Raw genomic sequence first — 15078 nt, 5'->3', positions numbered from 1 at the left:
TTTCCCATAATTCCTCATCCTCGTCCTCAGTGACATTATATGCGCGCTTCCTGTCAGGGCTTGGGGGCCGGTTCCATTCGCGCTTCCGACGATCGTCGGGCTTGCCGTCCTTCCCGGAGCAGTCGTAACCAAATAATGGCTCGGATGCTCAGCCGCTATATATACGGCCTTGAGCACCTAGGCGTTCTCGACACCCAAGTTCGCCAACTCAAGTGAGCATAGCTTTTCATACCGTTCGAAATCCTTTCAGCAATAATCATCAAGCCGACAGGATCAGGGGCTTTTAGTTAATCATTGTATAAGAGCAAAGGTATAAATTGATGATATTATATTTGTAGTTAGCAAAGTTAATAATGTTGGATATTGGAAATAGACATTCACGACATAATTATCCTCTCTGTTTAGTGATTTAGAAGATTTAACTTGAGTCAAATGTTAAGCAGTTGTGGTATACAGATTATCTTAATTACGAAAAGTGTATTTGGCCTTTTTGCTGCTGCCAGTATACTGGGTACAAGCCTTGGTATTCTTTTCTAGACTCTTGTTAGGTTCTATTGCTGCGTAGCATCTGCTCAAGCTGTATTGGTTACTCGGCTGGCCCTTATAGATCATCCCGTAATACGGGTCTTCTAGATGCTGCAGTTCGCGCTTGAGGCATGCTTCGCAAGGAATGGCCCGGCGCCTGGTCGTCAGCTTGTCCTGAGAAGACTGCGCCTGAGGGGGCGTCATGGACACTGGTCGCTCTGGAGATCCCTGGCTGGCCTCGCTGTCGGGAGTCATGCTGATGAAAGCAGAAGGGATGCGAGAAAGAACTTTGGATCAAGAGCCGATGTTCGCCGGTAGTCGTCCTCGCTGCAGTAACTGCTTGTGGTGGGTATTCTGGGAGAAGAAGTCTGTTGCAGGAGGAAAGGGGGCCAGCGAGGCTGGATGGTACCGAAGAGAGGGAAGCAGCATTTTGCAATGAGAGAGGGAGGAGGAGCGGGACTGTCCCAGACGTTGATAGGGTGAACGGCCGAGCACCTTGTGTGCATAGAGGTCCCAGAAACAGCGTTGAGGTGTTTCTCAGCCTCTTCTCTCCTGTTTCATCTGTTCTTTTCGCAGCTCAAAGAAAGGAAATTCCTCTTGCAGTGGCCATCTGAGGCTTGTATGAGGTGGTTTTCACACCTTGCCTCCCTGCCACTCCCTCCCCTACGACGACTACACGATCTGATTGGCCAGAACGCGTGAGGCAAGTGGAGCCCAGACACGGCGGGGTCTCCACATTTCCCACAAAAGCAGGACAGGGGTTCTCCATCCTCGCCTGCCCACAAGGCTGCCCCCAATGGGCAGTGGCCTTGCAGCATTCTTTTTTCCTTTCTCATATTCTTTTTTCCTTTCTCAACAACCCCTTTCTGCTGCCCATCTTCTTGGCTTGAGCTTTTTCAAGAGCCTGCGCGACCCAGAATGGCGTCTTCAGAGCCCGACTCTGGCTTTTCTCTGCTCCCCAGTTCCCCCAGTTCTCCCACCTGCAGTCCGACCAGATCTCGCAGCCGTTCCGCGACCCCGGTTCCTCGCCTCAGCGAGGAGGTCATCGCGAGTCTTAGTCGAAACCCCTCATCCGCAGGACCTTGTGAAGGTAATGGCCATGTTGACAGTGGCAATGCCCGGTATAGCCTTCGTGTATCAAAGCTTGGAACGAATCTGACTATGTACGCGCCTGACAGTCCGATTGATGATCCTGCATCAAGCAAGACAGAGGACGATTCAGGTATTGGATGGGACAGGAAGATCGAAGACCACCTACTCTATGCTTGGAGACTGCTGGAGGACATCGAGTCCAGGATAAAGCAGAATGAGGAACGCGTAACCCAGAGCGTGCTCCAGCTCTCTCTAACCCGCCAGATGATCCAGAACGTGGAGCATTTCAAGAACTACGGAAAATGCCTGAATCATCCAGACGAGGCATGTATGAGGATGCTGTTCCAGAATATGCCGTGTGGGCCTGAGTTCGTGTTTGAGTATTTTCGTGTGGTCGGCGCCACGGAAAGAGCTTCGTCTGTGCCAAAATGCCCAGATGAGACCTGTGCGAATCTTGGCCCTGGAGATTCGCCTGTCCTGGCACCTCGCAGTGTTTCTCACGAGGCGGCTGCTGGTCACCCTACGCTATGCGCTGGCTCAGAAGTGGACGATGAGCAGGAAGCTGAACATTTCAGCCCTCTGGCTGTATGCAGGCCAAATAAGGTGAGACTTGAGGGAGCTTTCTTCTGTCATGCCTTTCACATCTAACCATCTCTCAGGCCCAGCGAACGGCAGCGTCTCGAGGTCGAGAGATGTCTTTTTGTTCTCCAGCCCCCACTCAGAGCTCTTTTAGCCCTCGCAGCATCCCCTTCTACTTCTCCTTCTGCGGGCCCTGCCGGCTCTCAGGGTGCAGGTCCCTTGGGGCCAGTACGTCCTATCCCCTGTCTTGGTTGTGCCAAGAGCCTGGCCAGTGACCAGTCCGACGGAGCATGCCACGATATGAAAGATGCGGCGTCTTCTGCCTGCTGTGCTCGATGCTCGAACGGCAACGAGTGTGAGTGTGTGCCTGTCCCTGGCTACCTGATGCCTTTCATGAGGAAGATGTACGCGGCCAAATCGGTGCTTGCTTCGTCTCCTGCGCAGACCGGCGCCGAGTGGTCTCTTCTCAAACGCAAGCGCTCAAGCGCACCGGTGCAGCAGGCAGCCTCTCCCCTCGGCGGGTTGCGGCTCCACACTCCGATCAAGCATGCTGTCTGGGCCTGGGAGGCCGCCCTGGAGCACTACGAGAAGGGTGCCTTTACGGATCTCGACCGCCGCGTTCAGGACCTGGAGCGCACTCTTGAGCATGTGACGCAGCAGCGGGATACACTTGTGATCCGGAGAGAGATAGACCAGATCCGTGTCGCTGAAGCCCGAGAGGCTCGTGCGACCGACTCTTACTATGTCTGGCGGGAGAAGCACGAGGAAGCCAGGGCTGGGAAGCGTAGTATCGTGCTTACTAATCTGGATAGTCTCTGTGTTGGACATGGCACTGGTAGACTCGGTAGACTTCTGGGCCTTCTCAAACCTCCGCAGGCAGACGCAGAGGCAGTGGAGAGCTGGCAGCTCAAGACCAGCGGCTACTCCGCAGACGGAACGAAATCGTACTCCGTAATGGTAGCGCACTTCATGCGCACGCCAGGTGGTCGATACCCAGGTGTTTCTAACGCTTGATAGTCTCAGTATAGGCGGCGCGGGTCGCATGGCGAGGCGCTATCGTGTTAATAGCTACGCGTGGTCGTAGCAGGGGCGAACAGGGCGCGACAAGACATGTCAGTACAGAAAATAAGTGCTAGGGACCGTGTGGTATGACAGATGAAGAGAAGGATTGGAGATAGCTTGAAGAGATGGGGAAGCGGAACTTGCCTCTGAAGTGATTGTTAGCAGCATCTGAGATCCAACTGATCCTTCCCCCCCCCCCCCCCCCCAAACAAAAAGCTGCTCAATTAGAATGCGAGATGTCATATGAAGATGCATTTATTTCTTCAGCTAAACAGCATCACACTCGCAGGTAAACGCACAGGCTTCCTCCCATATAGCCTTCGAGTCTCGTAACCCCTTAATTAGCAATGCTGTATTTGTTACAGGGCTTCCAGAGACTAGCATTCCAGTCATATCCTTCGGCTCCAGCTTTGATGGGAGGTAACCGACTAACGCGAAGAGCGCTTGTGTAAGTATCCATCCTTCTTCGAGACAGCTTAGCCGAACCAATACCCCTTCACTCTGGGGATTAAAGCCGATGCAGGGAAAGTTGCGGAAGCCCTGAAAGCACCCGATAAGGCTTTTGTCCTGTTGCGGTAGGCAATCTTGATAGCGAAGCCCGCTCGGTACTCTGGCAACAGCGGAGAGCAGGTGCTCGCTTGTCACCACCTGCCAGTCCATCACGACCCTTCTTAATTCCCGCACTGCATTTAAGAGGTTTGCTGTGTTATACTCTCGTGGCAGAATCCCTAGCTCGTTTCTGAAAAAGATATTCATCAGCATAGATCGGAATCTTGCATAGAACGAATGCAGTCTTACATCCGCAACAGTGTGCAGAGGCCTTGGATGAATTGTTCCCGAGAGATGTCCAGAGTAATACTCTTGGGTTCCCAGCCGTGATATCGGTTTGGATTCTCCTCGCACCTAGACCTGTAGCGGTAGACGAGAAGACTTGCCCCTGATTAGCTAGTTTTCATCCTGATAAGCAGTAGGTTATAAATCATACCACGGCATTTTTGAGGATATCTGCTGAGTAGCGAACCTGGCGAGCAGTTTAGGGCAAGGTGGATTGATGTCTGCATTCGGGCTGTGTGAATGGGAGAAGAGAAGCTGAGATGGCTGAGAGCAGGTGTTCTGTGCCTGCCTTGCGCTATCAATAGAAGTTTCCTGGTCTTTCTATGAACCATAAATTCAGACGAAAGTATGGATATCTCATGGATTCAGCAGCATAAGCGGTAAGCTGCCTTAGATTAGGTTCAGAAGTTTGCTGTGTCTATCCACCACTTCCTCCAACCTCTCACCTTTTTCTGACGTCTTTTTGAGAGTATTGCCTTGCCCGCCTACCCTCGTCTCTGCCCTCTCCTTCCTGCCCAGCTGGCACTTCATCCGCTTTCAATCTTCCTCAACCCCTTCGATCTTTCTGACGTTCCTCGACCTTCCCCAACCCCTCGCGCCACATTAATACAGCTTTCCAGCGTGCAAGCAATGCGTGTTGTCTCTGCATCCAATTCAACCATAGTTCTGATTTTTGGTTGGGGATGCGACAGGCATGCTTTCTTTCCTTAGCCCCTTCCTCATACAACTATCGGGGTGTTACCTCACCCTTGCCTTCACAGGGGCACGACCGGCCGAGTTTGTAGACGGCGAGAGAAAAAGCGGCAACGATACATGTCTGGAGGAGTTATTTCCACAGAAAGCAATAGGGGCTTTTGGCAAAGATAAAGACAGGGCACTTGACGAAAATTCCCAGCTCCTCCAAGAGCTACTCGCACAAGAAACCATTTGCCGTGGACGTCCAAAGGCGCTCTGTTACGAAGACATTTTGCTGATGGTCGTACGCCACCCTGACACCGGCGGCAACGTCCTGGCGATGTCCATCAAGTTTATATACCACAAAGGAGCAGATAATAAGCCAAAACCGTAAGTAGTTACCCGGTTGTCTTTAATGATTTTGGAACTAATGATTACTCTAGGACTATCTTCTTCTTTACCCCTACCAGAAGATTAATCTTCTGTCTTATCAGCGTTATTGTTAGTCTAGCAGGATCTGATGGCGCGTTTGCAGCGACGAATTTAACTAGTGCCAGACAAGTCTTTCAGGTTAAGAACCAGGGACCAGTCAAGTGCACTCCGCTACGCTGGAAGAAAGAGTGGCTCAAGCGGCCTATATTCCGCCGGTGCGACGACTCTTTGCCGGAGGATAAACCCGACGACTTGATTTCAAAAAATGAATTGGACGATGTTGTTTCAAGATATCAACCTCTTCCATATTACAAGCTAAGAGATGATATGACGCATTAATCGCTAGATAGTGGATGTAAGAAGGCGATTGAACCGAAGGCCTGGCGTAAGGGAGCAGCAAACTCGGCTAACGGTATATCATTTCCATGCTATAAAAGTCGATTTTAATCTAACAGCGCGTAGGCCACGCACCTGATGCTGTCTGCGACCAGATGATGCGCTACGATCCGAAGTGAGCCACATTTAATAGCGCATATATCAACAAAAAGGTTCAGTTTCATCTTCAAAACGCATTTCTGAACGAGCTGACCGAAGACAGCCTAATCGGAATGCTTTCATATATAGGTCTTATGCATAACCCCTGTGCTAGCAAGAATATGGTTCCTGATGAGATCTGGGAGAATATGCTGCCTGATCTGGAGATCGTTGCGCTGGAAGTAGAGAGAGCACAGCTTAAAGGCGGCTAATACAGGATCAAAGGCACAGAAAACGAGGAGCGGATTCGAGAGCTGACTAGATCAATTGCGATCAAGCAGGCGCAGCGCGATAATGAGATCCGGCGCGAATACCGGGCGCATCATTTTCACAACCGCCCGACCTGGGATGTTGAAAGACAGGCTAACGGGCAAGAGGAGGAGCAGTACTTTGAACCGATAATAAAACTGCATATACCCGAACGTGCTCAGCTCGCTAACATCCTTTGCAACCAGCCCGACAGCCCAAGCTCTAAGAAGCTGTTCGAACTCCGTATCCAGGCGACCGAGCTTATGATCGCTCTATGTGGTAAAAGAGAGACTATAAAGCGAACCCGCATGCGACGGAAAGCTCCGGCTGACATTTTGGTAAAAGAAGAGTCTCCAGGGCCAGACCCCTTCCCGCTTCTAATGCATAGGGCACAATGCCCGCGCTGTATTGGGGACGAAAGGCTGTTCTACGAGGAAAGGATATTCAAATTCTGCTGATCTGCTGTGATGTACGATCATTTCGACAAAAAGCACGCGGGAAAGCTGAGCGGCATGAAACAGATGTCATGCAGCCACCGTAAGTGCCGGGAGCAGGCACTAAAGTTCGAAAACCTAGGCCATTTCAAGAACCATGTGGAGACAACCCACGGCGTTAAGTTACGTCCCTAAGTATATTTATCACTATAGACATGGGTAAATGTACTCTAATATCTCAGATTAGATCTAGAGGTTATAGCCTTAGTCTTAAGCTGCCTTTTGTTAATAAAGCCTGTGCCTACTTAAAGCTTACTCGCTTGCCTGCTTAACGTTTAACATTTTGTACTTAGGAGGGGGGTTAAGGTACTACTATTTAAGGTGGTCCAGTTCTTACGATCTTCTTGCCTAACCCTTCCTTTCTTTCTCCCACTATCTACCCTATTGATTTGGTATGTCTATGTTCTGCTACAATCAAGATTGTCCTTCCCAATCTGCCAGCTTTAAACCTTAAAGCCTTTCCTACTCCTTATATAAGCATATCTTTTCTGCCGTCTTATACGGTTTTTTTTTCTGCCGCCTCTATAAGCGTCTTTTTTCTGCCGTGCTTATGCGATATTTCTTTCTGCCGCTCTTCTACAAGGGTCTTTTTCTGCCGTTATTACATAAGTGTTATGACTCATCCAACATGCAGGTCACGTGTAATAAGCCGCGGTGGAAGGTGCCACTATACTAGATAGATCGAAAAGATCAGCAGATATTCAAACTCGCTGTTCAAATATTCCTTCCAACCGTACATGTAGCTTACGCCTAAACCACGGGTCGTAACATCACGGAACCGCAGAGTTGTTAATCTAAGTATTGTTTCACCACTGGAAGCAATAGCCCTAAAGGCAGTAGGCAGTAAACACTTGCATCGCTATTACGAGACTGTTTCCTATTTAAGGCCGATGCTTGGCACCGCTCTTGCTAGCATAAACCCCCTATGTACTTCAGGATCTACGGATAACTGCAGTGCTCATTACACTTGCCCTTGACAAGAGGATTGGGCATATGGTCGGGTGCATTATCGACGGCAGGGCGGCCATAAAAGAATGGATCGCGGATATAAATATTGTCCTTAATAGCAGCAACCACTAAAATTCTCTTAGCGCAAGGCAGCCATACAATTAAGGACAAGGACATATAGTCCTCCACATTAGGGACGCGAATTCAGTAAAGTTAATTTACCACAAGCTAAGTAAGGGGATGCAGGAGCGCTGCGCACTGCTGCTCGTCATTGCTTATAATAATGTTGGTAACAAAGTGAATAATAAAGGACGATAACAGGTGATTGTACCACGGTTGGCCATAGAGCCACCGCCATGACGCGGTCTACCGTATTATAATGAATAGCATTAAAACTGACCGAAAATGGCTTAAGTAAATAGAATGAGTTTGTATGGAGCTATCCGTAATTTAGCGTGTGTAAGGTGCGTGGTTCCCGATGGTGGGGGTGTGTATTCACGTTGGCAACCCTCTTTACCGATTTGGGACTTCACGATACATAAGGTCAGTAAATCAGTCGAAAGGGTTGTTGATTAACAGGAAAGAAATTTAGCTATCAATGCTATTTGTGGCGAGATCTTTTATACAGAAGGTTCACAGCATTTACTATCGTGAATGCACTAAATCCTTTTGGGAACACCGGCGTTCCGGTAATTCCGTGCCCGTAGGCTCGTACGGATCCACAGGGGCCTATAGTTTCGAAGCCTGGCCATGGCCTAAGGCAGCAACAGTCACACACAACACAAGTGGAGCTGGCGGTGCTGGCCTGCACAGGAGGATTGTTTTCTACAATCTTCAACATTGCCCAGACCTCTTAGGTATTGAAATATACGAAACCGTTCCACTAAATTTGGTATACTACAGCCCTCCGCAAGCTATGGGGAGTATACCAAATTTTTTCGTATATTTAAGTCTTTATCCTAGGGCGCTCATCAATTGCCAGCCACACTTTTTATCTTCATTTGCCAGCCGGGGGGAGTGGAACGGTTAAAGGATCAACGGAGTGAATGCCGTGGGCGGAAGCAGCTAGCCGCTGGAGGGCACGGCAGGAGCGGAAGTGTTCTATGTACTCTTGACCAGCGCAGGTAACGAGTGCACCTTATTACAGTGCACTCTTGACCAGCGCAAGTAATGAGTGCACTTTATTATAGTGCACTCTTGACATGCTTGGGCAACGAGTGCATCTTACAAACTTACCCTAGACTTGAAATTTCAATTTCAATTCAACTTTTTTTTTCCTGCTCTCCAGCAACTAGGATCCACTCTTATGACAGCTAGCCAATCACTATACAGCCAATCACACCCATACAGCCAACCACATCTATACAGCCAACCAATGATGGCGAAGGCTGCAAATAGTACACTCAAACCATGGGTCTTTGTCACCATCGCCAGCGCCACTGGTAGTCAGGCTGTCGCCAGGAGCAAACTGCTGTAAGAGGTATTCTTGCGAAGGAGGAGTGAGATCGGGAATCTCGCCCTGGCAGCGCTGAGCCCAGTGCTAATGCTTATCTCGGATACATCGATCGTGAGCTCGTTGCTCGGCTGGCGTATAATCCTCGATCTGACTACGCTGATGGAATATTCCACTTAGCCGGTTCAAAGTAGAGGGCTGGTTCAGACGGGGGCCAGGTGCGGGAGGAATAGGCTGCGCACCTAGCTGACCTAGAGAAGCAGCCTGCAGAATACCGCGTTCTCAGCCTCGAGAGAGAAGCGTAGGAGATAGATAAGGAGCGGAACTAGGACTAGATACAGGATTAGTTGCAATCAAGATCTCTTCCTGTATAGGACAGAGAGGCCTGAGAAGCAGTCTGGATGCTGGATTGGCTTCTTCTGGAGAGGATAACTCTGCAGCTGCTGCGCTTCTTCTAGTAACAGCAGAAAGAACTCAATGTACAGTATTTGGTGCTTTCTATCAAGATGTTAGAAATCTGTACTCGAGAGATATAAATATGAAGAGAATCAAACCTGGGAAGAGTTCTGCTTGTTACAGCATTTCTGGCAGTTGATAGCTGGATCTCTGCAGCTTTTCTTCTTCTGAAAGCATGCAATCAATTTAATCTTGCTACAGTTACAGCATCGTTGAATAATTCCGGAACTCTTGCAATTGTAAATCGTTTCCTGGTTGCTATTGTAACCAGTAATATCGGATTGATCAGCCTGGTAGAGCTTGAAAGGATCGTGCCCATCTCTATCAGGAGGATGAGAAGGGTTGAGCAGCTGTTAGCTTACAGTAGCTGATATGCTGAGCCTAGATATGATTACAGTATTAGTAGAGATTATTGATAGAGCACTTGTAATGAAAAGCAGTAATGAGTGCATTCAGCTAGAGCACGCTTGTAACGAAGGCTAGTGGTGAGTGCACTATGATTGAGTGCACTTGTAATGCGCGGGAGTAATGGGTGCGCTGAAATAGAGTATACTCTTAACTTAGCTAAGCAACGAGTTCACTGAAACGTACTTTGAATAGACCTCGATAGCGATGATGGTTTGAGGGCTCTGTTGAATGATTTGTAGGTTTGTTTGTTCGTTTATTTGTTTGTTTATTTTGTTGCAAATTTTTCTATTAGATAGAAAGAAAGATGGGTGGATAGATATATAGATGGCAGGCATATAGCTAGCATTTGCTATAGCAGGCTAGCAGGCCTGTTTTCAGTACAGATAAGATTGATAAGAACCTCAATAACTAATAGAAATATCTGAATAGCTTCAAATTATCTATATTCAAATCTTCATCGAAGAGCATTAATTAATTACCAGGGGGAAACCCCCTGGACCCCCTTACCTGCGGCGCGGCCTGCGGCGCTTGCCTCCACCACCTTTTTCAACGATTTCCGTCTATATTAGGAAGGCACGATGCTACACTTTCCTCCTCTTCAAACGCGGAGATCCCTGGAGGTACCTCTTCACGTGACCTTTGACCAATCCCCGTACAGGAATTATTGCAGTGGAACCCAGTTTAGAACACTCCGCCACGGCATCCACTCCGTTGAATTAGGTGAATTACTTTGAGAGACTCTTAAGTGAATTGATCCTTTGGATTGCCGAGCATTTGGAAACGGTTAACAGGTTTTGCTTCTATCTATCTTGTTACCGTGTTTGGGATCTTTATCCGTTGGATTCCAGTATTAATGAGTTGCGGCGTATCTGCGGTCCTGTGCCTGTCGAGCGTCCAAGTTGGTGGGAAACAACCGAATTCGGGACCCATTGGAAAGCCTCAATTTAGTCTGCTCAAAACCAGCTGCTTCAGAGACTTGAGGGGGATGCTAAGGAGCGGCTCCATTACTGTGTCGGCTGCTCGACATTGCATCCTGAATCTAGACCTACGGCCGACTACGAGACAACCTTTTGGAATGCAACATCTGGTTTCGAGAAATTCTGCCGCGAGAGCGACATCGATGTGAGGGAACCGTGGGCTCTTGCTTGTGGTCTATGTGGATCGTCGCCCTGGGAAAAACATCAAATCGAAGTCCAAGACCGTTAGTTCCTCTACGGCAGGAAGGTCGACTTTTACTGCGGCGTCTTCTGGGATGCTAACAACACTGACCCCGAGTTGAGCTTCACCTGGTCGGAAGAGGATACCTCCGATGACACTGAAACGACGAGGGATGACTCCGGTCGCGCTTGGCTATCCCTTCACCGTACAGTACGCGTCTTGATCCCACCTTCCCTATCGGACAGAGTTCAAGCCGGGCCTGCATTGCCCCAGGCTCCGATGCTGTCTAGTGCGTTGGGACAGGTTATTACGCCGCAGCGCGAATTGCACCACAGATTCCCCCCACTCCATCTTTACATGGACATCTGCCCCGTGCTCCAAAAGAATTTGAGCGGCCTCAAAATGGCCCGAGAGGATAGTGACCGCTAGTGGCGTGTCAAGAAAGGTATTTTGAGAGTTGATGTGTACTCTCGCAGATATTCTGAGCAGAAGTGACAGGAGGGGACCACTCTCAGGGCGTACACCCGCTACAGCATGCAAGACCGTCTGTCCGACCCGATCGAGCGGACAAGGGTCGATGCCGTTGTCTAGCAGTTGCGCAACAGTGGCCACCTTACTCTCTGTGGAAAAGCGGGATGATGGTGTCCGAAGAATAAAGAACAAAAGGGGATCGCCGGTCGCATTAGGTATGAAGGTGCTGAAGTTCACTCGCTGGGAGGTCAGCAAGATGTCGACCATGTGCGCACCCTGCAGACAAGCCTCGTACAGAACCCAATGGTGGCTCTGTGTCAGCCCGATCCCCATACGGACAAGGCTGCGTACTTGCTCCACATCGCCGGCTAAAATAGCAGTAGCAAGAGCAGTTGAGTCACACTCTTCAGTCTGCGGGTCAGGCCAAACCGGAGATGCGTCAGGAAGAGACATGATATGGGAAGGGACCGAGGAGGACGTCATGACGAAGATAATGCTACAAGTTGCCTGCCATCAGACAGGTGCAGCAAGGGTTTTTAAGAAGACTTGTGGCTCGACCGGAAACAGTCGGCGGCTTCTCAATTTCAGGTGCGCTGTTCTCGTTTCTGGACGCAGCGGTTCTGCGAGGCGCCACTTTCACAATAGGGTCCTATTTTTAGGCCGTAGACCTCTGAGCATATCGCTAAGGATATATTTAGTACAAGGTCTACTTTGCACAACGCTTTAAGTACTGCCACTGCGATTCAAGAATTCAGGAATAGGTTTGAAGGGGTTCAAGAAGTATTTAATTGCAACTCCACTGTGACCTTACACCCAAAAAATAAGATCAATCTGTCAAAATATGGATTACAGCAACGTGATTCTCCAGGCGAATAGCGTCCCTGCATATTATAATATTGCAGCAGTAGGGGCCCTTTGCAGCGTTCTTTCTGGAGTTCTGGTCTTGCCTGGGACTTTCACCTCGCTTCAGAAATCAGAATCCTTTCTTCAACATATACCGCTTTTGCCAGTATCTGCTATATTCTGTTGTGCAGGACTTGCAGGTGTTGCTTATCTATGAGCCAAATTCTCGAAAAATCCTTACTGGCTACTATCTCGTCTGTTCTTGTAAGGATACCTTTTTAATACTATATGCCCCTTTGCTAATAATTCAGATCTGGAGCCCTAAATTCTTTAAGCGGACTTATTTCTATTCTTGTAAATGTTTACACAGCGAAAAATGGCAGATGGTCGCCCACAGCTTGGGTATCACTTGGCATTGTATTGTTATGTCTGATTTTTATGACAATTATGTCCTGTATCTGTAAGTGGCAGTTATATCTTTTGAAACGGCAGCCTCAGGGAGAGATTCGACGCTGGGTTAGACTTCACGCCTCAACTGAATCAGGCGATTCGGTCCTGGTGGCTTGAGCTCTACTCTAGTGGTCTGGTAATAGATGAGCTCTGAATTCTGGTAGCAGACAAGCTCTGAAGCCTGGTAGTAGATGAAGTCTGTGGTCTGGTACTAGATGAGGTCTGAATCCTGGTAGCAGGTGGGCTCTGAAGCCTGGTGATAGATAAACTCTGTTGTCTGGTAATAGATAAGCTCTGGATTCTGGTAGCAGGTGGGCTCTGAAGCCTGGTAATAGTTAAATTCTGTGGGCTGATAATAGATGAGGCCGGAACCCTGGTAGCAGGTGGGCTCTGAATCCTGATAGCAGATCAGCCCCTTAGTCTGGTAGCAATAAGTCTGATGACAGAAAATATCTCAAGTCGGGTAGCAGATGAGCTCTGGAGTCTGGTAGCAGCTAAATCTGGTAGCAAATGATATCTTAAGTCTGCTAGCAGATGAATCTTAAAGTCTACTAGCAAATGCAATACAAAATCTGATAGTAGATGAAATCCGAAATCTAGTAGTAGGATGAAGCAGGAATCTTGTAGCAGACTACCACAACCCGGATTTCATTTCTCTGAATCAGGTTCCTACAATGCTCCATAGAAACTCTACGCAGGAGACATTTCTACACTCCCTCGCCACATCCAAAGGTGTCTAGCCGTTGTCATTCAACGCAGTGACATAAGCCTGTACTTCTGGCCGGTTTGTAAGCATCATTCTGATCATCTGTGACCCAAGCGTTTCACTGCTGTCTTGGACCAGATCTGTATCCCAAGCCGCAATGTGCAGGGCAGTGTTGCCGGCACTGTCGTGCCCTAAAATATTGATTCCAGCATCAAGCAGAAGCTGGATAAATTCGACTTTACTACCCCGAAAATTCCGATCTGATGCGTACAAAATACGGAGAAAAGGTGAACCTTCAGAGGCATCCATATTGAAAAAGCTGTCTTCAATTGCAATTTCATCGCAGCTAGAGCTGCAGGATCGCCAGGACTCTGGAGATCCAACTAGTGTGACACCGTCTTCCGAAGTGGGCGTAAGTGAAGCCATAATCGCAATGATTGAATTTAGTTAGTATAACGGAGGAGAGGCCGGTGCAGTGTCAGTTTATATTGCTGATTTTGTATGCTTTTCTTACTCCGGGTTCTTGAATCCTGATACGGAATTCACGGAAAGAAGAAAGAAGAAAAAAAGGAAAAAAAAGAGCGCTATAAGATCTTGGTAATCTAAACTTGCGGTGTCTAATTTCGCAGGTCCCCCATGATCTACTAATCATGGCATCGCACTGTTGGATAGATCTTCAGCGGGCGGGGGTCTGCGATGCAGTCTTAGTGGAATACAAAGATGCCTATCAGCACATCAGCACCCATCGTACAGAACTGCTTATTATTTTGTTTATACGAGGCAGGCTTTCTTCTGCACGGCTCCATCGGATAGACTTAAACTGTGTTAATCATCAAACAATTATCGCTGAGTCTACTTTACATTTAGCAGAAGGCACCAGAATAATCGGATGCAGTCCTGCAAAAGGCAATATATCCTTGTATCCTCTACGCAGTGGGTATGCCAAGCATACCGAGGTTGCAAATCGCTTGCATGCCCTTGCGCTTGTTCCAATAAGTACGGCTGTCGTGTTTCAAGAGGAAGAGTTTGGAATTCTTGACAATATTCTGCAACTGCTTGCCACTTGGGTGAAGTTGATCGCGGGCCAAAGGAACAGATACCGACCGCTGATTTGCATATCGCGATCTAGCTGGCCAGCGCCCGAGGATCTCGGTCTTCGAATGACCGTGAAGCTTCGAGCTATCAATGGGAAGCTCGACCCGAGCGCTTCAGAGACAGCTTGGAAGTCATGCTTCACTGGTTTGAAGTCAATATATGGCCCACGAGACTACCAAGGCCTGTGCTATCAGGTCACAGCTGTATCTCGAAGTCTATTAACCCAAAGGGCTCCGCTTACCGGCTCGCAACTTATTCAAGTCCTTCGAGCCGCTTGTCTTCACTTCTCATGCAATGTGGCCGGTATTTTCAATCTAATGCGAGCTGCACGCTCGTTTCCACTGCCTGAACAGTTTCAGGAGCAGGTGCGGAAACTCTTTGACCGGAGCAGCGTTGCCGTACAAATGCCTCGTCTGGTAGCATCAGTACTGCTGAGAGACCAATATCTCGCCGGCATAGGCGGTAAGTTAATAGGCATAGGTAATGCCTAACCGCCGCTGACATGGGGCAGCATTTCCGCATGATAATGTTTTTGAGGAGCTATACCATGATAAGATCGCTTTGGCGAGACCTATTATACAGCGGGTTCGGAACGAATTCACCTCTCTAGCACG

At 48.6% G+C, this 15078-nt stretch overlaps 5 protein-coding genes across 5 annotated transcripts; 3 read left to right on the top strand and 2 right to left on the bottom strand.

Annotated features, from left to right (window-relative positions):
- Window positions 1–377: 377 nt before the first annotated feature.
- Window positions 378–780, bottom strand: M406DRAFT_332013 (uncharacterized protein; the record flags this gene model as incomplete). Its single annotated transcript, XM_040920697.1, has 2 exons — window positions 378–397; window positions 471–780. 2 exons carry the CDS (start codon window positions 778–780, stop codon window positions 378–380), a joined length of 330 nt encoding a protein of 109 aa, XP_040774478.1.
- Window positions 781–1443: 663 nt separating this feature from the next.
- On the top strand, window positions 1444–3210 carry M406DRAFT_74113 (uncharacterized protein; the record flags this gene model as incomplete). Its single annotated transcript, XM_040925697.1, has 2 exons — window positions 1444–2220; window positions 2329–3210. 2 exons carry the CDS (start codon window positions 1444–1446, stop codon window positions 3208–3210), a joined length of 1659 nt encoding a protein of 552 aa, XP_040774477.1.
- Window positions 3211–4786: 1576 nt separating this feature from the next.
- M406DRAFT_261587 (uncharacterized protein) lies at window positions 4787–5538 on the top strand (the record flags this gene model as incomplete). The annotated part of the gene is made up of 2 exons (XM_040917452.1): window positions 4787–5157; window positions 5211–5538. 2 exons carry the CDS (start codon window positions 4787–4789, stop codon window positions 5536–5538), a joined length of 699 nt encoding a protein of 232 aa, XP_040774476.1.
- Window positions 5539–11133: 5595 nt separating this feature from the next.
- Window positions 11134–11853, bottom strand: M406DRAFT_74111 (uncharacterized protein; the record flags this gene model as incomplete). The annotated part of the gene is made up of 1 exon (XM_040925696.1): window positions 11134–11853. The coding sequence occupies one exon, from the start codon at window positions 11851–11853 to the stop codon at window positions 11134–11136; it is 720 nt and encodes a 239-aa protein (XP_040774475.1).
- Window positions 11854–12211: 358 nt separating this feature from the next.
- On the top strand, window positions 12212–12430 carry M406DRAFT_261952 (uncharacterized protein; the record flags this gene model as incomplete). Its single annotated transcript, XM_040917479.1, has 1 exon — window positions 12212–12430. The coding sequence occupies one exon, from the start codon at window positions 12212–12214 to the stop codon at window positions 12428–12430; it is 219 nt and encodes a 72-aa protein (XP_040774474.1).
- Between the last annotated feature and the right edge of the window lie 2648 nt (window positions 12431–15078).

This window comes from Cryphonectria parasitica (assembly GCF_011745365.1).
Source record: "Cryphonectria parasitica EP155 unplaced genomic scaffold M406scaffold_6, whole genome shotgun sequence".
In the NCBI taxonomy this organism is placed as follows: domain Eukaryota; kingdom Fungi; phylum Ascomycota; class Sordariomycetes; order Diaporthales; family Cryphonectriaceae; genus Cryphonectria; species Cryphonectria parasitica.
This window is presented reverse-complemented; position numbering and strand designations above follow the sequence as displayed.